The sequence below is a fragment of the Neurospora crassa genome, linkage group V (assembly GCF_000182925.2).
Source record: "Neurospora crassa OR74A linkage group V, whole genome shotgun sequence".
NCBI classification, from domain to species: domain Eukaryota; kingdom Fungi; phylum Ascomycota; class Sordariomycetes; order Sordariales; family Sordariaceae; genus Neurospora; species Neurospora crassa.
Window position 1 is genome coordinate 2,702,086 of NC_026505.1, and position 20,622 is coordinate 2,722,707.

Consider the following 20,622-nt stretch of genomic DNA (forward strand, 5'->3'; position numbering starts at 1 on the left):
ACTTCCATTCTCTCGCCCTAGACCGGGAGGTACTCCATCCAGCTTTCGCAAAATATGGGGACCAGTAGGCGGTACCTCTGCTCGAATTTTTGGTTTTGCAGCGCAATGCGGGACCTTTGGGTGTTGTGCGCGCTAAGATAAGATAAGCCGGTCTCCACACTTCCATGTTCAGCTTGGCGGACTTGAGATTGTTCTTTCTTCAGTTCGCAAGGGTCAAGGGGGAGGGGTGGCGTTACAAGGCTGCTCTTTGCCAAGCCCTTCCTTCAAGATTCCATTGGACTTTTGGACTTTTTCTTCTTGGCTCGTTGACAAGGCTGAATACAATTTCCGTATCGTTTTTTTCACCTTTGTTGAATCTGATTTCACACATCAATCACCAATTGTCATATCACCAACCTCACATCTCATAATTTGAGAAAACTCTTACCGCATCAAAATGGCAATTCGAGGTCGCGGTGGTGACCGTGGAGGAGGAGGAAGAGGAGGAGGAGGTCGTGGAAGAGGTGGTGCAGGAGGTTTCAGAGGCAGAGGAGGATCCAGGGGAGGGGGCTCCAGAGGAGGCGCCAGAGGAGCTTCGAGAGGGCGCGGCAGGGGAAGTTCGAGGGGTGGTGCCAGAGGAGGTTTCGGCCCTCGCTCATCCAAGTTCAACGACGCCCGACTTGCCGACAAGGACGAAGAGTAAGAAAATTTCAACACTCAAGGGCAGAAAAGAACTGGAAAGCATACTGACTGAAACAGGGAAGATGAGGAAGAGGACATCTCTGAAGAGGAATCCAATGTTTCTGAGGATGAGATTGAGGAATCAGAAGAGGAGGATGAGGAGGAGGATGCCCAGTCTGGTCAGCCATACATGAGTCTTCTGAAGAGCTTCCAGAGTGCAACCAAGACGAAAAAGAGGAAGTTGGATCACCCGGAGGAGGAAGGTCCGAACAAAGTTACCAAGACGAAAGACGACGATAACAGCGACGACGAAGACAATGAGAAGGTGACGGAGGACGTGGATGCAGTTGACGAGCCAGAGGAAGATCCCCAGGATGCACCATTAGAGGACCTGTTCGACGAAGATGACGACCTCGACGACTCAGACCCCTTCGAAACTCACTTTACTGCCCCAGACGAGGCGACATTTCAGGCTAGGATAAAGGCTATTCAGGCGAACAAGTGGAGGACCGACAGGATAGCAAAAAACTCCAACAGGATATACTACAACACCCCAGAGACAGGCGACTCAGCTGAGCAGAAACTTCCCCATTCCATTTCTGGAGTTGGCGATCTTAAGCTCAAGCAACGATTAGCCGAATCGATGGCTAAGCACACCGAGTTCGACGAAGCTGAGAAGGCAGTAGCACCTCTTCTCTTCAACTATCAAGACATGCTTTACTGCAACCGGTCAGTGGCATCGTCTGAGAGCATAAGGCGGATGGCGTGTCTGCATGCGCTCAACCATGTTTTCAAGTAAGTCTGATGGGAACACGAAAAAAAAAAGAGTAAACAGAGAGCTGACTTTGATACCTACTCAGGACTCGTGACCGTGTAATCAAGAACAACACCAAGTTGCAAAGAGACGACACCCTTGAGCTTAGAGACCAGGGCTTTACCCGCCCCAAGGTCTTGATGATTCTCCCTACCCGCCAGTCATGCGTCAAAATGGTCGAAATGATCTGCAAGGTCGCCGCTCCTGAGCAACAAGAAAACCGCAAGCGTTTCGACGATGGCTATGTCGACAAGTCCACCAAGTTCTCTGACGACAAACCCGAAGACTTCCGCGACCTCTTCGCCGGCAACGACGACGACATGTTCCGCCTCGGTATGAAGTTCACTCGCAAGACCATCAAGTACTTCTCGCAGTTCTACAACTCGGACATCATCTTTGCCTCCCCTCTCGGTCTGCGCATGGCCATCGGTTCCGAGGAAGAGAAGAAGAAGCTCGACTACGACTTCCTCTCGTCCATCGAGCTCGTCATTGTCGACCAGGCCGACGCCCTGCTCATGCAGAACTGGGAGCACGTCGAGTTCATCTTTGAGCACCTCAACCTCCAGCCCCGCGACGCCCACGGCTGCGACTTCTCCCGCGTGCGCTCCTGGTACCTCGACGACCAAGCCAAGTACTTCCGGCAGACGGTGATTTTCAGCGCCTTCAACACGCCCGAGCTGGCCGAGTTGCAGCGTCTTTACTGCCACAACTGGGCAGGCAAAGCCCGGCTGCAAGCCGAATACCCAGGCGTGATCCAGTACCTGGGCGTCAAGACGCGCCAGACCTTTAGCCGGTTCGATGCGGCCTCCATTGCTGCCGACCCGGACGCCCGCTTCGCCTACTTCACCAAGGCCATCGTGCCGACGCTGGTCAAGCGGGCCGCCAAGGACGCGGCGGGAACGCTCATCTTCATCCCCTCGTACCTCGACTTTGTGCGGGTGCGCAACTACTTTGCCAATAACCCGGCCGTCGAGAGCGTCACGTTCGGCAACATCTCCGAGTACGCCGACACACCCGAAGCGTCGCGCGCGCGCTCGCATTTCCTGACGGGCCGCCACCGCGTGCTGCTGTACACGGAGCGCGCCCACCACTTTAGGCGGTACGCCATCAAGGGCGTCAAGCGCGTCATCTTTTATGGCTTGCCGGATAACCCCATCTTCTACAGGGAGATTGCGGGCGGGTACCTGCAGAAGAGCGAGCAGGCGCTGATGCTAGAGCACGGGCAGGGGCACGTCAAGGTCATGTTCAGCAAGTATGATATTATGAAGCTGGAGAGGATCGTGGGGACCAAGAGGGCGGGCAAGATGATTACGGAGCAGGGCGATACTTTTGATTTTGTGTAAAAAGGTCCAGTCAGTCGTATGGTATGTATGTATAAAGGCGTCGGATAATCAAAACTGCCAAGGGGATTGGGTTTACATAATGGATTGAAAAAGTTGGTTGCATAGTTGTTAAAATAGAATACCTACTACTGCTGTACGTACCTAGTGAGCAATAAGACAACATCCTGAAAGTCACCAGTCTATGGAACGGGGCATATGGTTTGCCAGTCTCCCAAGTCCCATTTTGTGTGAAGCCAAAGTGTATCCCAAACCTTGTATATTTACACTCTCCTTTTGCTTCTTGTCTCGTGATATTTGTACACTTTGGTTTCCACCCCCTTTTCCCTGCTGAACCGACAGCAGAGTGGTCTAGTCAGTGTGTAAGCTGGCTAGTTAAAAGCTTTCACACATATTGCATCTACCCCAAACCACAAAGAGAGGGAGAGAACAGACCCCTTTCCCTTCCCATGGCTTCGAAGGCGGCAGGTGATGAAGCCTCTTGCCAGCTATTCACGCACACCTGCCTGCCTGCCTCTCTCTTTCAGGGGGAAAACCAAGCCCTCCATCCATCCTCTCTCAATTTCTCCCGCAACCCCACTGCACCACAACACCACTCTGCCCCAACCGCTTAACGATCAAGTTTCTTCCACTCCTTGGGATTTATCGCGCCCGCGGTGAACTTCATATCCCTGAGGCTAGCGACCATGTCCTCGAAGGCGCGCATGCCATCCTTGCGGAAGCGCGTGACCTTGTCCATGTTCTTCTTGGTCAGGTCCGTGCTCTCCGTCTTTTGCTCGCGGTCGCGCGCCACCGTGGCCGCCGTCATGGCGAAGCGCATGTCCTTGGGCCCATCGACAAGCTCGAGGATGGCAGAGGGCGCTTGCGAGTACTGGTCCTTGGGCTCGGTGCGCAGGACGCGCGTGTAGCCTCCTGGCCGGTTGGCGTAGCGCTCGCGGATCTCGCCGAAGAGTTTGGGGAGGAGCTGGTCGGGGGTCTAGAGAGATGCATAGAAGCAAGGGTATGGATTAGCTGCTGTGCGAATAAAGAACGAGACTGAGAGGCGCTGGGAGCATAAACAACATACGTAGAGAATACCCTGGGCACTGCGCCGTGCTGTTTCGGTGTCGCGCTTGGAGAGGGTGATGAGCTTCTCGGCCAGGCGCTGGGCTTCTTTGGCCTTGGGGTAGGTGGTATGGATGGTCTCGTTCTTGATGAGCGAAGTGACAAGGTTGCGCAGCAGAGCCTGGCGATGCGCCGAGCTACGGCTCAGGTGCCTGTATTTGACGTGGGCGCCGGCCATTGTGTCTGTGGTGTTTCGGTGGAGGAACTAGTCCCTGGTGTGGCCTCGAGTTGTGTAAGTCCCGGCGGGCTGTCCCTTGGTCAAAGAGAAGCGCAGTCGCAGGACGGGAGGTTGTGTAGAGAGCGAGGCGTGAAGTGAAGGTCCTGGTGGCTGGACGGGTCGGTCGTCGTGCAGTCGTCAATCGGGTCGGTCGGTGCGGCTGCCGGAAGACGGAGAAAGAGAGATCTCGAATTGCCAATAGTTCAAGACTCGGGCTCGGCGCAAACGGGGCGACACCCACTGAATTCGCAGGGTTCCTGGCAGTGGAACGGGTCACTGTAGCGCGGATGTCGGACACCCCAAGGCAACGTCGAGCGGAGCTTTTGCGGTGCGGGACCCGAAATTTTCTCGGCCCTGGGCCTGTGCTTTTGGGGTCCTTGTCCGCCCGCTACCGCGAGTCTACCGCCGTAAGGTCCGCTAGTGGCCCGCCTAAAAGTGCTGGATCAACAGCGCCAAGGAGATCCACAGCACCTCCGGATCCCGCAACCGGACACTCTCAGTGGCACCACGTCCCGCAGCGGGATGGGATTCGCTAACAACAGCCCAGCAACCCACCAGGGGCCGCCTAACGGAAAGTTACCAGTAACGCCATTCTTTCGTCCCAATTCCCAACTACGTCACCCTTTCTTCCCAATTGTCTTTATCTGTCACGTTCTCTTCAACCCTCACTCAACCACAACCCTTCGTTCGGTAGAGTCGAGACCTTTGGGTCTGTCTCTATTGCGACACCACACTACCTCGAGTAGATCTCACCAAGTCCCTATACTACCTAAGAACCTAAACCCACCCTCACCCCACGCCAGTCGCAGCAATGGGTTTCGTAGCCGGCGTCGTATGTTATTGCAACTCCAAAGTAAACAATCATATGTGTCTAGGCCAACCCAGCTAACTATAGCATTTATAAAACAGACCGGCGGCGCAACCCTCACCCTCGGCCTCACCTACCTCGCCATCTCCGCCCACCAGCGCAACCGCACGCACCAATCCGACCTCCTACGCGCGCAGACCCGCTTCGTCAACACGCTCGCCCGCGACACTCTCCCCACCAACCTGCGCACGCGCTACCCCGTCAACGATGAAGACCTAGCCTACTTCCCTCCCCCTCGCTCCGAGCTGGTCGAGCGCGCGCGCCACCGCTTCGTCGAGTCTGTCAAGGACAGGTGGAACCAGGAAATCCAGAACGCGGTGCGGTGGGCGCAGACGAAGGACTGGTCGTCCGTTCGCGAAAAGGCCGAGGACGCTGTTGCCAGTCTGTTCGGCTACACGATCGATCGCAGCGAGTATGCTGCGGCGAAGGCGAAGGAGGCGGCGAAGGAAGCGGCCAGGATCGCGGCTGAAAGGATGAGGTATGCGGCGGAGGAGGGCAAGGAAACGGGCAAGATCATGGCTAGGGAGGCGCATGCCAGGTCGGAGGAGATGAGGAGGCGGGCGGCCGAAACGGCGAGGTTGTGGAGCCAGGAAGCCAGGGAGGAAATGCAGGTTGCCAAGGGTGTGGCGCAGAGGGTCGCTGAGGAGGTGAGGCACGATGCTGATGTGGTCAGGGGCGTGGTGAACAGCGTGGTCGACAAGGCGGTTGAGAAGGGCCGCCACGGCATCGAGAAGGTGGAGGAGGCGGTGGGCATGGGCAAGGCGGCGGTTGAACTCGCCGAAGAGAAGTTCGAGGCCGCGATGGACCGGAAACTGTTGCACGTGTCGGATATTGACAAGGCGTTGCAGGAGAGGTATACCAAGAGGGAGGAAGTCATGAAGAAGAGCGTGCAGGAGGTGTTGGCGGAGAGATATATCCCGATGGACAAGAGGGACAACACCAGGTTACGCAGTCTTATTTAGGGGTTGGGCGATCGGGATACGTTGCGGGGTCATCAGTATATAGACAAAAGAGGCAGCAGCAGTTGTGGAAGGGTTTTTCAAGAGCGACAAAATAATCATCTCACCAACTCCACACATTCAATGGAGGAAGACATCAACATCCTAACAGGGAAAAGCAAGAAGAAAAAAGAACATACAAAGCCAGGTGGTTCACCGGTCATCACCGAGCCGACTACTAGCCTGGCGGTCACAGGCTGATCTAAGGGAGAGCGGACGGGATCCCGAGTTTTGGCCCAGTGACTATGGTATGTCTACGTTGTGTGAACATGAGAAGGATCAGTCTTCTATTCAAACAAGTCATGTGTGATCGATTTCCAAAGGCTTTGTGCTGGATGATCTTAGTTGTTTATTGTTATTCTCAGTTCGGTGCCGTGACACGGGCGCGGTACTATAGCTTATAATTCAAGACGTGACGATATGTGTTAGATGAGTATATACAGAAGCTATAACCATGGAATTGGATTGCGGTTATCCTGTTCTCTTCTCTGCAGAGCAGAACTATGGTAAAGGTCAACATTGCAGGTAAGGTTGAACCATACGGTCAAGAGGGAAGACATGAAACCGCAGCTTTGCTGCCATTGGCGTTGCAAGTCTTCAGGCAGTCGAGTCGGCTCATCTTACATCTGTGTAAGTCCTCGTCGGGTCTACAAAATTGGTTATCTAAGTAGTGGCGGGACAAGAACATCCAGTAGTTCACACAAAAAGCGAACTAGAGAACTGCATTAGATGATACTTGAGCAATCCGCTTGGTAGCGAGAACGGAACAGTCTAATGAAGTTATATTACACTATATGCACGCATATGAACTGGCAAGTAAGGTTTGAGGTCATAGCCCAGCAATCGATTGAGTGGCCCATTCATCCTTATTAACCCAGCCGTGTCTTATCGTGCAACATCGGTATGGGTAGCCTGAATATTGGGTTTCCAGAATTTCTGGTGCGGTTCTCAGCCAGACGCTCAGCTGATGGTATACACTCTAGTGGCGACGGACTGCTGTTCCATATAATATGGTTAACATCGACTCGTCAAAAAGACATCTGAAACCCATCGTACTCTCGTCACACAAGCTTCGCACTGCTCCGCGTCATTCACAGGGGCATAGCTAGGTAACCAAATTGATTCACAATCCAGCCACCGGGTGTACTATGTGTCGACGAATCGGACCATCCCCAAACTCCCTTAACCCATCAACATATGCATAAAAACTCTTACCAACCCTACTTTTCTCTCCTTGAAACAAGATCTTGGATTAGATTGGAAGGGTGGACACAAAGGACGTCGTAATAGGGGGAACGACGTCATCTCCTCCTTCCAGAATGCCGTTCGCGTGCCGGTTCCTGAGCTTGACTTATCTATCCTTCCTCCTCTTCACCACCCTCCTGACGGCCGAATTCACCAACTCCTTCACAAGTCTCAGCTACGGCTCAGCCGTCCGATTAACCTGGGACACTACCACCGCTCTCGTACCGCCCGAGTCCTACCCACTGTTCATCACCGCACAGCTCATCGAGAATATCGAGACTGATGTTGGCAGTGGGGACACTGGGACGGTGACGGTATATAGGATGAATATCACGACGGAAATCAATTCCTCCTCGAATAACGCATTTGAATGGACTGGAATCCCATCACCCCTTCGCTGGTCACCCCAGGGACTTTTCCAGGTTGAACTCCACGGGTCTGCGGATGGGACGCCCCTGGCGAAGTCTCCGTTCTTCACACTTGGTCAGCCGCCGTATGCTGATGGGACGGAGGGGAGCAAGCCTTCCAGTTTTCCAGGAGAGGAGGTATGTTTTCTTGTTCTTCGATCAGCGCCATATCGAAGGGAGAATAGTGCTGACTGAGAGTCATCCGTGGAGCAACCAACTCCCTTTGATAAACCCGGTAATGAACATCGCTCGGGGGTTGATAAACGGCTTGCCTTTGGCCTTGGTTTCGCAATCGGTACCCCATTGGTCGTGGGGTTGTCATTGGTGGGCTGCTGTTTAAGCGTCGGAGAAGGGTATTATGTGAGAAAAGGGAAGAGGAGAGGAGGTTGAGGAGGCGAGAGTTTATCATCCATTGAGCGCATGGAAAAGTCCAAGAATGAAGTTTTTCATCATTACAGCCCTTGTCACTAAAATGACAGGTGAGTTAGTATGTGCATGGTCAGAGTTTAGCCAGGGCTCATTGAAACTTACCGTAAATCTTGTAACGGTATGAATGGCATGTCCACCCGATCCTGAACTTGACTGGAGTTTGTGTTGGGATGGGCGTGTTCCCGGTGCTGGAACAAGACTCCCAGCAGCATTTTGTCGTCTTCTTCCGGCGATTTGCCCTTGACCCATAGACTAGGTCGCTTTGTCACTCACTCGTGTTCCCTTTTCCATCCCCATCTTGTGTCTTCGAGCTTGTCCTTGGCCGGGTTTTGTTTCGTTGTCGTGACCTATATAGACAGCATTTTCTGAAGATTCTTTTTGTTCTCTTGCTTCATCTTCCTCTTCATGATATGGCTATACGCGCTGCCCATATCACCTTGTGTCCCAGTTTTATACTGCAATTTATCCCCTTTGTCTACCCTTTCCCTCCAAAACGCTCTCCATGTCCTCACCATCGTCGCCGAGTCCGCCGAGATCCCCTCCTCAATAGCTGCGGCCTCCTCGACGTCCATGGCATCTTGGCCTGCCGATTCCCAGTCGTGCAGACCGGTGTAGGCCATGTCTTGAGGCACCGAAGCGCGCAGGGCGGCGGAGGTGAGGGTCAGCCTTTTTGGTGACTTGGGGGTGTCGTAGGAAGATGGATCGGAATCGTCGCGTGGCCAGGGCCCGTACAGAGGGGACATGCGGATGTGTTCCTTGTGCGGGTATTCGGGCGCGGGGAAGACTTCAAGGACAAAGGTCTTGGTTACGAGGGCGGTCGGGTCTCGCTCGGGCAGAGTTGGAAGTTTGGATGAGGACGGGGATTGTGGCAGCTGTTGTGGATTGAGCTCTGTTTTCCCGGGCTTAGAGTTCGAATTCGTGATAGTACCAGTGGCAGCGACGCTAGGTAGTGAAACGGCTGTCGATGTATCGATGGGTGGTGGTAGTCGGATGGAGTCGGGGACACGAGGGTCGAACGAGTTTCGAGCGAGAACATCGAACTGAAGAGGACTTCTTCGAACGATGCTGGCAGCTACGTTCTGGGATGATGCTACGGAGATAAAGGAGGAGGAGTCGTAGAGTTGTTTGAACATGTCAATGTTGCCATGTTGGCTCAGGGCGCGGAGGACAGCGCGTCGCTCCGCCAGATTGGTTGGTGCTGGCTTGACACGGATGTAGAGGGTCCGGATCTTTGCTGGGCCGGCCGAGAAACGGAATGCTTGGGACATGGTCGTGATTTTGTTGAATGTTGTTGTTGTTGTGCTCGTCGTCGCCGTCGATATGATATAAGAGGTACGTACCCGCCGTTGACTGAGTCAGTGTTCCTGGACAATCCCAGTCCGTGATGTGGTCAATTGCGGGTTGAGTGGAATCCGTGGTGGGGAGAAGTGGGTTACTTCTGGCGAGAAAGTGCGGAGGAGCCCCACCTTCCCCGGTTCGGGGTTGTCTCTGACCGTGCTCACCGAGGTGAAAGTATACCCACCCTCAACGTCGGGTCCTCAAACCGTCCCATTGGCCATTCTCCTTTCTCTTCCATATCATCGTCTCTGATGTACACTACTTATACGCTCTGCTGTTCCTGGCACACCCAGTTTGAAATGCTTCAACAATAGGCCGACTGGGATGCTCAGCGTTCCGCCAGACGAGCATGCATGCAGAATTTAACACCGAATGAATTAGCATGTAACTGCAAACCCCACCCCGGACTTTAACTTCCATATCATGAACCCGGTGGAAACGTAGACGAGCCTCCGTCACCCTGAATTTATTCCCTAAGGTCAGGTGAAGACATGTCGATGACACTTAAAACAACTTTCGCCATGCACGACACCACGACGATGCCCAAAAAGAGCGCAGAGCAGTCCATGTACGTTCAGATTTATTTACCAGATCGTCGTGATCCTTAGCCCAGATCAACGGTTCCATAACGATCATTAAGATTAAAATCCTTTGCTGAACCGGTCAACCACACCAACTTATTCTTCTTTCTCTCTTTTTTTTTCGTCTTTTGTTTTTGTCCCTGGCACCATAAGAAAACCAACATAAAAGGTTCCCTCAGCACGGAACCCTAAAGCCATGAATATTGCTTCGCTAGCTTACTTCTAAGAACCCTTATGAGGAAATGTCTTAGAATTACCCAAAGCTGCTTATAGCTCCCTGATCCGGGCAGCCACCATCTTATTCAATTCAGTACGTATCATTGCGAGTTGTCACATATGCAGTTACAGATGTTCTGCAGATCATTGAAAACCCTCACCCAATCGTTGAAATACTCAGATCCAAAGCTGCCAAGGTGCATGAAAGCCGACCAATGAAGAAAGAAACGACAATAAGAGCTGTAACATGCCTCACAACAATCCGAGCAGTCTGCCTACCTAATCGGTGCTGATGCAGGTTGAGGAGGGCAGTAGAAGCGGGTGGGGCAAGGCAGACACATGGCGAGAAGATTTCCCAAATAATTCAAGCGCTTCCGTGATTCCATCGTCGTGATCACCCCAGCCGTGGAATAACCCCTACCCATCTCGTTTCCTGCATCTCCAACTTTCGCGAAAACACCATCGGAAAAAAAAAATTCACTGTATGCTACAGTGCAGGACAGGACATAGCCTACATCGCTGTACATCGATCGTACTGGCACAGGGACACATACCTAATGCAAGATTTGGTATGCCATGCGAATGCAAGGGTTCGTGAAAATTTGCAGTGTTAGTAAAACGAAAACCTTCAGAAAGGTAAACTCAAGGAATGTCGTGTACTCGGTTTTTTTTTTTTTTTTTTTTTTTTTTTCTATTGTAAATTAACTGCTATCAAAATTTTGGTTCCAATACTTCTCGCTCAACTTTCACTAACACGATTAGGACGAATAGGGAATTCAGCAGGAGGAAGAGAAACTAACAGGATGATAGGGGGACAACCGAAATTTCCTCAAGGGAGGATACTCTTCCAGCGGAAAACAGTCTTCCAGCGGAGAAACATGTCTCAGAGTCAGCGGGGGACACCTCAGAGCCCCAGTCTGTGGAAGTCATGTGGCCGGCCTTTAACCGTTCTTGCCGTGTTTATTTTGGGGTTCTCCCGTGTGAATCGAATCCCATGGTCCGCAGAATCCTCTGCGAGAGGATCAGAGTCACCGTTGGCGGCGGCGGCGGCGGCAACGGCCACCGACAGCAACAACGACAACACGGACAATCCTCAGATCCGGCAACAACTTCAAGGCCAACAAAAGTCTTCTCCCTCCACAATCGGGTTTACTGCGATTGCTCGAAATACTTCAGCACCACCCTCAGCCCACGTGATCACGATGTCTTCGTTGAGGCCCAAACAGGCCACTTTGTCTTCAACGCCAACGATGATGACGGCGACGACGACGATGACGTTGACGAACCAGACGACTTTTACTGCTGGGCCGTCTGGCTCTATGTTTGCAGTGGCTGCAAGCACGAGTTCCAGGACGATCACCGGTATAGGCCTTCCAGGCCGGAGTCCGGTAGGGCTTCCTCAGGGTCCTCGGAGTCGGCTGCTGGGGCAGGGGAATACCTCTACGCCTCCCATAAACCCTACGGATTGCCCCAGCCCCCTCTTTGCAAGTCCCTCTCCAATCGCATCGCAGAAGAAGAAGGAGAAGGAGAAGGAGACCGTACCCGCTATGGCGGCCTCGAGGATGAAAGAAGACGCCGCAACTGCTACGGAAAAGGGGGAAATTTGTCGTCGTCGAAAGTTACGGGGTGGTTCTGCGCCAGGGACAGCGGTAGCGGCATCAAAGAAGAGCCCAACGGGGTCAACCCCGTCAGCGACCCCAACGCGCCCATAGAAGCAGCAGCCGCTTACATATTCGGATACCGCCTTTGTTGTCGATTACCAGGAAGGGGATTGCACAATCACTGAGGATGGCTGGCCCCAGCCCTCATACTTGTCTTTGCCGCGGATAGCTTTGCTCAAGATGAGCATTATCTGATTGAGCTTTGTGCTGTTTGTCGGATCTCTCTTTTAGGTGCTGATGACCACAAAGCACGATGTGTATCCGTCAGTAGTAAGCCAGAAGAATGCCGGTTGGAGATACCGGTACCACGCCCGGGACGTGAAAACTTCGTGACAGAAGGGATCACCCGGCAATCTGGAAATGGGAGGGCCTATTCTGGTCGTCGTATGTGACTCTGTGGGTAAGTTCTCTGCCCCTGAATGCTTACACCGTTAGTGCAAGAAACAAAAAAGGAATATCGACATAAAAAGACACAAAGAGGATCTAGTCAAGCATAAACTCATCAACATCATCAACATCAAAAACCACGGAAGATGCCGTACCTCTCCGCATACATGTCTACAGCACTGGATATAGGTTCCGGTGATTGACCTGGGGTGGGATGCAACAGCCGCTTGTATGAAGCTCTTTGTCCTTGAAAGCTTGCCGGTTCCTGAGAGGAGAAAGGACTCAGCTGTCTACTCTGGCACATCAAAACCCAAACAAGGCCGCGGAAAGCCCGAAGTGGGAACAAAGAAAATTGCTCCAGGATGTCCAAGACTTCGTAGGGTGATTTCGCCAGACGGAACCAAGGACTTTCCCCGTCTTGTCCACGTCGCCCATATCGTCCATCGGGCCCATCTGGGGCCCATCTCGGCTGGGAATCTCGATGTTGCCGAGAGACGGGCGGGCGGATGGACGGACGGACGGACGGGAATAGCTGGTCCATTATCTCTTATCTTGAGCTACCCAGTAGACAATTGCGACACTTGTTGTCGTTCGTCTTTGTCGTTGTCGAGATCCTCCTATGTGTCTCAGCCGATGAATGCCATTTCCGTTTGTCCTATTAGCCCTTCCCGACTGGCATTGTCGCTTTGACAGGTACAGAATAGGTAACCCACTATCCCATCGTCGATGGCCCAGAATCTGGGTGGTTTTGTTCGCCCCCAGAATGACTCGGAGTGTGGCACACCCCTTCCTTTAATCCATCTACCACCTTGCGCGTTGGACCATCAAGGCAGCAGTTCGATATTACGACATTAGCTGAACGGCGTCTGAATTGTTCGGATGAATTGATCGGATGTAACGTGTCAAGGGGTGAAGTGACATGATTGTCGAGCGCCAAACCAGTGCGGCCAGGGACCCAGGATCGACTGGGACTGTAGAGTCGGTAGCGATGTGAATGGCAGGGACTAGGCCAGGGCCTTGGGACGGTAGGGCTTATAACTCAGTATGATGAATATGACCGATCGTCGACTTTGTGCCAAATTTGAGAGTTCGGCGGAGATAAATAGCAAGATGATCAGAGATCATATGTGTCTGATGAAGAGCGAGATGATTATGGTGATAGCTTTGCGAAGAGCCTGTTTTCGCGGAAGCTTCCCTTCCATTTCACGAGAGACGACCACCTGTTTGTTCTTGCCGTCATGATCTCATGAGAGTGTGCCTTAGGAAAGATCACCAACCGGGGTTCCTGTCGTCTAAGGCAGTAGAGGTACACTAATACCCAGACTGGACGATAATGTGGGGCTGATAGGAAATCGCACCTTCCGTCGTCCCGTCCATCAACATCGGAAGAGACCTGAAAGCCCCTTCAGTCTTGTCCATCCTCTCTTTCCCTCTGGGACCCGTCGATTGTAGACTCGGGACTGCAAGTCACTTCTTAACTCCTTCCACTTGGACATTTCTGAGTTCGCTTGCGCAATGATCGAGTTCTCGACTCCTCTTCGAGTTTGATGTGCTGCACATAAACGATGACGCCGGAGTTGGGTTATGCTTGGCATACTCACACAGCTCAGCGTGATAGGAAAACGTGTAAACACAAAAATCTCCCATTGGCGTACGCCAACACAAATCGAACCAACCCATAAACTGACGGGTCGGCGACTTCTTCTTCGCTACCTACATACGTGATGCTTTGCCGTCCACAGCGTAGGAGCGTAGTAGTAGACAACGCTTGCGTAAGAAGAGTGAGACAAAGAGACCCTGGAGTAGTGAAGATCCCGGTGATGTTCGCTGGCTTGATGGTGCAAGCTGAGGGCGTTAGTCCGTTGATCATCAATCAGCTGAAGATATGAGGTCACACCTGTGGCATTTCATATTACGGAAATAGCTTGGGGAAATTGAACGTGAAAGGGGCCGGGGGCTATCCTACCGGGTTAGAAAGCCAGGGGGATTCACAGTTGTTGACAAATTGATGTGTTTAGGATGATGATGGTTCGTTATGGTTTTGGTATCGCTCAACCCAAAACTGAAAGAGTAGAACAAATGTACAACTATGTACGCGAGAACAGTGGTCATCATGCTCATCCCACAGTGCAACAGAGTCTTTGAATCTATACTCTCGCCCTGAGCAGCACAAACACAATTATTCGATCCTGAAATCAGGGCTTATGATTGCTCTACCCTCCCGCCTAGCAGTCGTCGTCAGGGTCGAGCAACAGCGTCGACTCAACAGAAGCTCTGGCTATTCAGTGACCCCCCTTGCTTACACTCTCTGGGGACAAATAAAAGAAAGAAAGAAAAGAAACTGATGCCTGGCCAGATTTGCGGTTTGCCTAGAAGCGAGTCCAGTGATAGACGACCAAGTTGGAAGGGCCCAAGCGATCAACCGAAACACATGTACTGGAAGTGGTGAAACAGTGGAAAACCGTTGGCTGAGCGTTGGCCCGGCGGTTTGGTCACCAGTTCATGGCCTGTGGATTTCGTGGAGTGCGGGTAGGTGGTGTTTGGGATTTTGTGGGAGTGCGGAGTTCGTTACAGTGTTTCCAGGGCGGTGGTTCATCAATTCGATGTCGATCGTTATGACTTTTGGTAATCCACAGATGTGATGTCTTTGAGGGAAGATTTGGATGTTCACACAGCCATGATAAGATGTCTTAGCCGCCTCTCTTATCTCGGAGAAAGATAGCCGTAACTGAAAACTTCCTTGTGGTCCCTTGGCCACTCAATCAATCTCTTCGGCTTCATCGGGTTTTATAGTAAATGCTTGTTTCATGTGTGAAGGACGGACAAGGGGGGGCAAATGCACAAAGCCGACCGTTGGGACGAAGCTAGAAGATCCCGGGGCACTCAATGAACGGAGAAGGAGGAGGAGGAGGAGGCACGGCATCACTCACGGCCCCTTGATTGTCAACCACTGCACCCGTCAACATGGCCCGGAGAAACGGCCAGATGCATATGTAGCGACGGGAAGGTCGTAGAGATGCATGGCCAAACACCCGCACCGCACACCCAAGAATTTGGGCGTGGACAACGTAAAAAAAACGCCACTAACGCACGCATGGCCTGATGTCGTCCCTGTTCGCCATGCTGACTTGCCCTTGGGTTTTCCATCCCGCAAGCCTCACGAGCCATGACAAATAATCGATGAGAGAGAGATTCTCGTATAAATAGATGGCAAATCCTGATTGCTTCGAAACCACACACACACGCACTCACACAAAGGCTCGGGCAGATAGGGGTGTACATAGAGGTAACATACGCCTGTTTGGGCAAAGAATGGCCGGGCGAGGTTGAGGTGCTGGCGGAAGTACTGTAGACTAGTGAAGGGTAGGCGCCCACTTTTTACACATTTCGGAAAGTTGGCGGGAAGAACGGTGAAGAGGAGGAGTATGAAGCGGAAAGAATCGGTGAAAGTGTTGTGCATCAAATCATCTCTTGATGGAACTAGGAAATGAAGTTGAAACACGGCACCGGACACCGTGACAAACTTGCTGATAGGGTGTGCGTTCTTGTGGTGCCGCTTATCGTGCTCTCGCGTCGAGGTTCAGGTCCAGTCCCAAGGAGATGGTACGGTTGGAGACATTCCTGACATCGATTCTGGGCACCACGGCAGGAAGCAGTGTGCAGAGGACTGGACAGGAATTGAACGACGAGAAGGGTTGTTCCTCGATCCGATCATCCGTGCGGGTGCGAAAATCCCCTCCTCTCACCAGAGTTTGCGGGTTCACCCTTGTGTGGTGGTGATGGGCCAATGGTTTTGCGCTTCACGCCGCTGGTGGGCGCGGAAGCGATGCAACGTAGCAAGGAAGGTCAGCTGGGCGAATGACAGGAGTGCATGAGCAGCCCATTTGGGTCAAGACCGGGAAAGAAGGGTGAAATTACCAATATTAGCTCAGGGTTAACTAGGGGAGTGGCTCAGGGTTATAGCGGGCGCACGACGACTTTATCCTCAGAGTCGGCAGGTGCCTCGTTGTTAAGTTAACGAAGCCCGCTTGGCCCCCCCCCCTTGATCTTTGCTACCCAACCGCCCGGAGCAAAGTGTCAGATTTTTCTAGCGCAGGCTCGAGTCTTCAGTCCTTTGGTGGACTGCCCAGAATGATGTGACCCACGAGGCCTGCCACCGTTCATTGCCATCAACAGGGCAGAATGAAGAATTACCACCACTACAAGCCCAAACCCATCATCTCCCAAGTTGACGAATCGATGGTCCTCGAGGACGGTGCAGTGACGGTAGCCGTTTGTTGGTTGATGGACGGGATTTGACACCGTGTGTCTGGGACGCCCCACGCTCCCGTTGTTCCCACGCCGGGTCGGCCACCGAAAAGATCAGGATGCTGACAGTGCGAAGTAACGCGAGGGCAACCAGTCATTGGGCGAGCTGGTCCCCGACGGCTTGGTTCACCCGCAAAGGAGCCGGCTCCAGCACAAGAGTCGAGTCGCGCAACAGCGTGTTCCGTGACAAGAATCTGGCATTTGACTGGCATTTGCGGAGGAAGGGTGGAGTCGACAATGAGTGGCCACCCAGCACGGCGGCAGCCAGATGGATGGATGGATGGATGGATGGATGGGGTCCCTGACCCTCGTGCCGTCTCCACCACAGCCAACCACAGAGCGAACCAGCTTTCCAAGACACGGTCCCAGTCCAAGGGAACGGGGGGGGGAGCCCAAGGAGAGTCGAACGGGGCAGACTCTCGACGAGCTAGCGAGGGACGGGACCGGGAACTGGGTCCTCTGGGAATTCATCATCATTTCAATACACTACACTGCACTCATATCGAAATGTCCCTTTCCATCACGCTTCCGTCGCTTGTCATTGAAGAATCGCCTTGTCAACAACTCATCACACATTAGTAGTCGATTACATAGGTAGTCCGTGGACAATCCGTGGACAGTCCGTGGACACAATGTGTAAAAGACAGGGTCGAGGAAATCAGGCGGTCGTCGTTAGCCAGCCAGTCGGACTGTGGTGGTGCCGCTAAATCCAGAGACGAGATACAAGTCCAGTGAGCGGGTGTGATGTGGGTGGTGGTGGTGGATGATAGCCAGCTGCATGCAGGATCCAACCTTTTTCTGAACCCGACAGGCCGTGACACTTTTACAGATGCAGCTAGAGCCTTTTTTCACAACCTGGCTTGATTTGATGTTGGATGAATGAATGACTGACTGGCTTTTGTGACGGATGCCCTTTTTGTCCTTTCCTTCGTCCCTCCCGGTCGTTTCCCTCTCCCCTCCCCGTTCAGCTTGTTCCTCCTTTTTTTTCCCCATTTCCCAAGCAAAACCTGACATGCGGAACACCACATACAACGAAACGTCAATCAATCAAGTCCCGGTGCCACCCCCAACAACACGGCACCCAACACATCGACACTGCATAGTACCAAGACGTGCCCTGTTGCCATTTGCAGCTTTTCGATTGGCGCTTGGGGCCAGTTCCTGCTTGGGTCTACTGGCTCACTGAGTGGCCAACTGCTGGGTCTACACTACACTAGCTAACGGCCGACATTGTCCCATCGCTACCGACAACTCGGATTTGTCCCGGCGCTTTGGCTCAGGTCCAGAGGAGAGGTCCTTCCTTACCTACATACCTCTACCTACCTTCTCGCTCCTCAACAAAGCTCCACGCAAATCAAACTGGGGAAAACTCCCGGTCTCTCTATCAACCCTACCTACCTACCCACTTGCCTGTCTACCTATCCACCTCTACCTACACACATGTCTCGATAGCAAAGGCATTCAGACCCATTTGCCCTCTTACAAAGAAACCCGACATACACCGACACAACACACAAGTACCAGCTCCCGTCCGTCTACTGTTTCACTGCCCATTGACAGTACCGGCCGGGCGACTCGACCTTTAGACACAGTTCTTTTGCTTGCGACGAGACCCGACTTCTCGCCACTCCAACCCATCCAGCTGGGTCGGAGACGGACGCCGACACCAAGCTTCCCATCCACCACCATATTCGACAAACCATGTTTGATCCCAATTACTCGATGGAGGATCAAGGGCAGCCAGTTGCCGCTGAGCAGCCGGCTAACACAGGCGATGATGATAATCACACAGCCCCCGATGTCGATGGCTTCCTTCTAGACGGAATCCCAATCGGCCATCATGTGAGGATGCAAGAGCAATTACGCAGCCAGCAACGCAACTATGTACGGCGTCACCACGTTGCACGGCGACGACAGCGACCGCCGTCGCACCACAAGGTTCAGAAACGGCCTTCATTAACCTCGACCCCATCGACATCGTGGTCCGTGACAAGCGCGGCAAGAACAGCATCAGCGACGTCAACAGCTTCAGCACCTGCATCCACATCCGCATCCGCATCCGCATCCACAGCAGCTCCAGTGCCTTCGTTCCAACCTTCGCCGCTAGCGACAGAACCGGCTCCACAATCCGCATCTCCATCTGCTCGGCATGTCGTCGACAAGCTGGCCCACGAGCTCAGCGTCCAAAACCTGCAACGGGAGGCTCTTCAACTCGAGGCCAAATCCCTTGTGCAACAGCAACAGCAGCAACAACCGTCCCAGGAGCAGGAGCAGCAGCAGGAGCCCTTGTCACCGCCGACTGCCATGTCGCTGGTACCCGATCCCGCTACCACCACTACTGCCGATCATCAATCCTGGGCGGGAATCGGCAGCCTTGAGGTGGATGACGGGATTGAAATGGATGATGCATTCGAACTCGAAGACGCGAACCTTCAATCTCTACTTCCCCCTTCCTTCCGCAAGAATGATTACTCTTCCAGTGCCACATCCTCGATACCAAATGCGTCATCATCATCATCATCGTCAGGAAACACCCTGGAGAATAGGCGACAGCGACCCGAAAAGAGGCAATCAGAACATAAAGCCCATACACAATCGCGGAGCATTCAGGCCCTGGTGGAGGAAATGGTCGAAACTGGTACCCAGTGTAACGTTCGAAGTGCTCCTCTTCCCGCGCCATCAGCACCCGTTCTATCGAAATTAGACGACTTGAACGTTGACCACGGTTTTGATTTTGCATCAATGGAGTTGGAGGTCGACGAGCGCTACCGTGACGGAACCGTTGATGTGTTGGAGGAAGAACGGGCACTGCTCGAGTCGATGCAAGTACGGCGCGCCGGTAGTGGGTCGGCGGGTATCCGGAAACACATGGTCGAGGGGAGTCTCCCTCTCCATTACCAGTTGTCGGCCGAGGCAGCCATGCGATGCGCAACCGTGGTACGGAGTCGGCCCCGAATGCGCAGGCGGAAAGAGCACGGAACAGGCAGTGTGACCTCTTCGGTTGCGTACTCGACCAACTCGTCTCCCATGGCACAGCCTGTACAACCCTCGGAACAACCGCCATCACGATACGTGCCAGCGATACCATCATCGTCATATCGCACGCCGCCATGATGGCTATAGGCGTATAGATTGATTATTGTAAGGGCTTGAGAGATTTTTATTGTTTATACCCCGATTCTACGAACGCATGGGTCAAGTTTGGAGTCAATTTTTTTTGGAGCATTTCAAGGAGTTTATCTGGGATCCCATTCTTCAATGTCAGGCACACTGCAGGACGAACATGAAAGCGGGAACCATTTTCATGCTTTTCAATCACGATTTGTGGAATTCAGGATCGTGCAGCTACGAGGGTATTGATGGGTTTGGTCAAGGGTATGCGACATTCATTAAAATTGACTGGGGGGGATTGGGACGGTCATTTTGGTCGGGGTTCGGCACCCTGGGACGCAAAAGCCTTCCTGAATAACATACCGTCAGTATACATAACGGCCTCGAGCATGGCGTTCGAGTTTATTTTGGGGGAATTTCGTTGAAGAACAAGGGGCATCTATGTGCATGAAATGCTCCAGATTGGGGACATAACGGGATTGTTTCGTACAATTGTCAGACGGGCGCTCACAGCCTCTATTCCTTTGTCGATAGACGGGTACAAATAGGTAGCTCATCCCTTGGGGTGCATCGATAAATGACAAGTGATGACACACCGTCCCGTAGTTCGGGGGCCCATGTGACAAAACAAACTTGGTGTGCGCCTTTTCCTCCCTGTATTGGGATAGGACCCTGCTGACGACTAGGCATGATCGGTGGCAGTACACTTGGTTGCGCAAGAGGCTCTCTCTCATCTGTTGCCGTTGACAACCTCAATCAGCACAGTACAAACAGGGAGGATCGGGGAAGGAAGACAACCCATGTTGCTATTTGTACAAGGAACGACAATGCTTTACCCTGTCTCAGTCTACACCCAACGGCACATTCCAGACCTCGGTGTGGGGCGGTGCTCTTTGTATCAAGGCGAGCTAGAAGGACGTCGCCCTCTGGACTCCCTC

General features: G+C 52.9%; 7 protein-coding genes across 7 annotated transcripts; 5 read left to right on the forward strand and 2 right to left on the reverse strand.

Annotated features, from left to right (window-relative positions):
- The first annotated feature begins 236 nt into the window (after positions 1-236).
- On the forward strand, positions 237-2,932 carry NCU01022 (DUF1253 domain-containing protein). Its single transcript, XM_956541.2, has 3 exons — positions 237-678; positions 739-1,455; positions 1,521-2,932. The coding sequence occupies exons 1-3, from the start codon at positions 437-439 to the stop codon at positions 2,815-2,817; spliced, it is 2,256 nt and encodes a 751-aa protein (XP_961634.1). The 5' UTR covers positions 237-436; the 3' UTR covers positions 2,818-2,932.
- NCU01023 (mitochondrial 54S ribosomal protein YmL8) lies at positions 2,903-4,518 on the reverse strand. Its single transcript, XM_956542.3, has 2 exons — positions 3,881-4,518; positions 2,903-3,790 (listed from the first exon to the last, which is right to left on the reverse strand). The coding sequence occupies exons 1-2, from the start codon at positions 4,094-4,096 to the stop codon at positions 3,425-3,427; spliced, it is 582 nt and encodes a 193-aa protein (XP_961635.2). The 5' UTR covers positions 4,097-4,518; the 3' UTR covers positions 2,903-3,424.
- Positions 4,519-4,688: 170 nt separating this feature from the next.
- Positions 4,689-6,466, forward strand: NCU01024 (hypothetical protein). The gene is made up of 2 exons (XM_956543.3): positions 4,689-4,967; positions 5,045-6,466. The coding sequence occupies exons 1-2, from the start codon at positions 4,947-4,949 to the stop codon at positions 5,963-5,965; spliced, it is 942 nt and encodes a 313-aa protein (XP_961636.2). The 5' UTR covers positions 4,689-4,946; the 3' UTR covers positions 5,966-6,466.
- Positions 6,467-6,764: 298 nt separating this feature from the next.
- On the reverse strand, positions 6,765-9,507 carry NCU01026 (hypothetical protein). Its single transcript, XM_956545.3, has 2 exons — positions 8,185-9,507; positions 6,765-8,120 (listed from the first exon to the last, which is right to left on the reverse strand). Exon 1 carries the CDS (start codon positions 9,348-9,350, stop codon positions 8,430-8,432), a length of 921 nt encoding a protein of 306 aa, XP_961638.3. The 5' UTR covers positions 9,351-9,507; the 3' UTR covers positions 6,765-8,120; positions 8,185-8,429.
- Positions 7,321-7,848, forward strand: NCU01025 (hypothetical protein; the record flags this gene model as incomplete). Its single annotated transcript, XM_956544.1, has 1 exon — positions 7,321-7,848. The coding sequence occupies one exon, from the start codon at positions 7,321-7,323 to the stop codon at positions 7,846-7,848; it is 528 nt and encodes a 175-aa protein (XP_961637.1).
- A 1,692-nt stretch (positions 9,508-11,199) lies between the features above and the next one.
- Positions 11,200-12,003, forward strand: NCU01027 (hypothetical protein; the record flags this gene model as incomplete). Its single annotated transcript, XM_956546.3, has 1 exon — positions 11,200-12,003. The coding sequence occupies exon 1, from the start codon at positions 11,212-11,214 to the stop codon at positions 12,001-12,003; it is 792 nt and encodes a 263-aa protein (XP_961639.2). The 5' UTR covers positions 11,200-11,211.
- A 5,410-nt stretch (positions 12,004-17,413) lies between these two features.
- NCU01032 (hypothetical protein) lies at positions 17,414-20,282 on the forward strand. Its single transcript, XM_956551.2, has one exon. It carries the CDS (start codon positions 18,275-18,277, stop codon positions 19,685-19,687), a length of 1,413 nt encoding a protein of 470 aa, XP_961644.1. The 5' UTR covers positions 17,414-18,274; the 3' UTR covers positions 19,688-20,282.
- The last annotated feature ends 340 nt before the right edge of the window (positions 20,283-20,622 follow it).

Excerpts from the sequence above, each read along its gene's own strand:
- NCU01022 (XM_956541.2), top strand. The coding sequence starts at position 437 with ATGGCAATTCGAGGTCGCGGTGGTGACCGTGGAGGAGGAGGAAGAGGA. Across the intron at positions 679-738 it reads CTTGCCGACAAGGACGAAGA|GGAAGATGAGGAAGAGGACA; the intron begins GTAAGAAAATTT and ends TGACTGAAACAG. Across the intron at positions 1,456-1,520 it reads GCGCTCAACCATGTTTTCAA|GACTCGTGACCGTGTAATCA; the intron begins GTAAGTCTGATG and ends ATACCTACTCAG.
- NCU01023 (XM_956542.3), bottom strand. The coding sequence starts at position 4,096 with ATGGCCGGCGCCCACGTCAAATACAGGCACCTGAGCCGTAGCTCGGCG. Across the intron at positions 3,791-3,880 it reads GTGCCCAGGGTATTCTCTAC|ACCCCCGACCAGCTCCTCCC; the intron begins GTATGTTGTTTA and ends GCATCTCTCTAG.
- NCU01024 (XM_956543.3), top strand. The coding sequence starts at position 4,947 with ATGGGTTTCGTAGCCGGCGTC. Across the intron at positions 4,968-5,044 it reads TGGGTTTCGTAGCCGGCGTC|ACCGGCGGCGCAACCCTCAC; the intron begins GTATGTTATTGC and ends TTTATAAAACAG.
- NCU01026 (XM_956545.3), bottom strand. The coding sequence starts at position 9,350 with ATGTCCCAAGCATTCCGTTTCTCGGCCGGCCCAGCAAAGATCCGGACC.
- NCU01032 (XM_956551.2), top strand. The coding sequence starts at position 18,275 with ATGTTTGATCCCAATTACTCGATGGAGGATCAAGGGCAGCCAGTTGCC.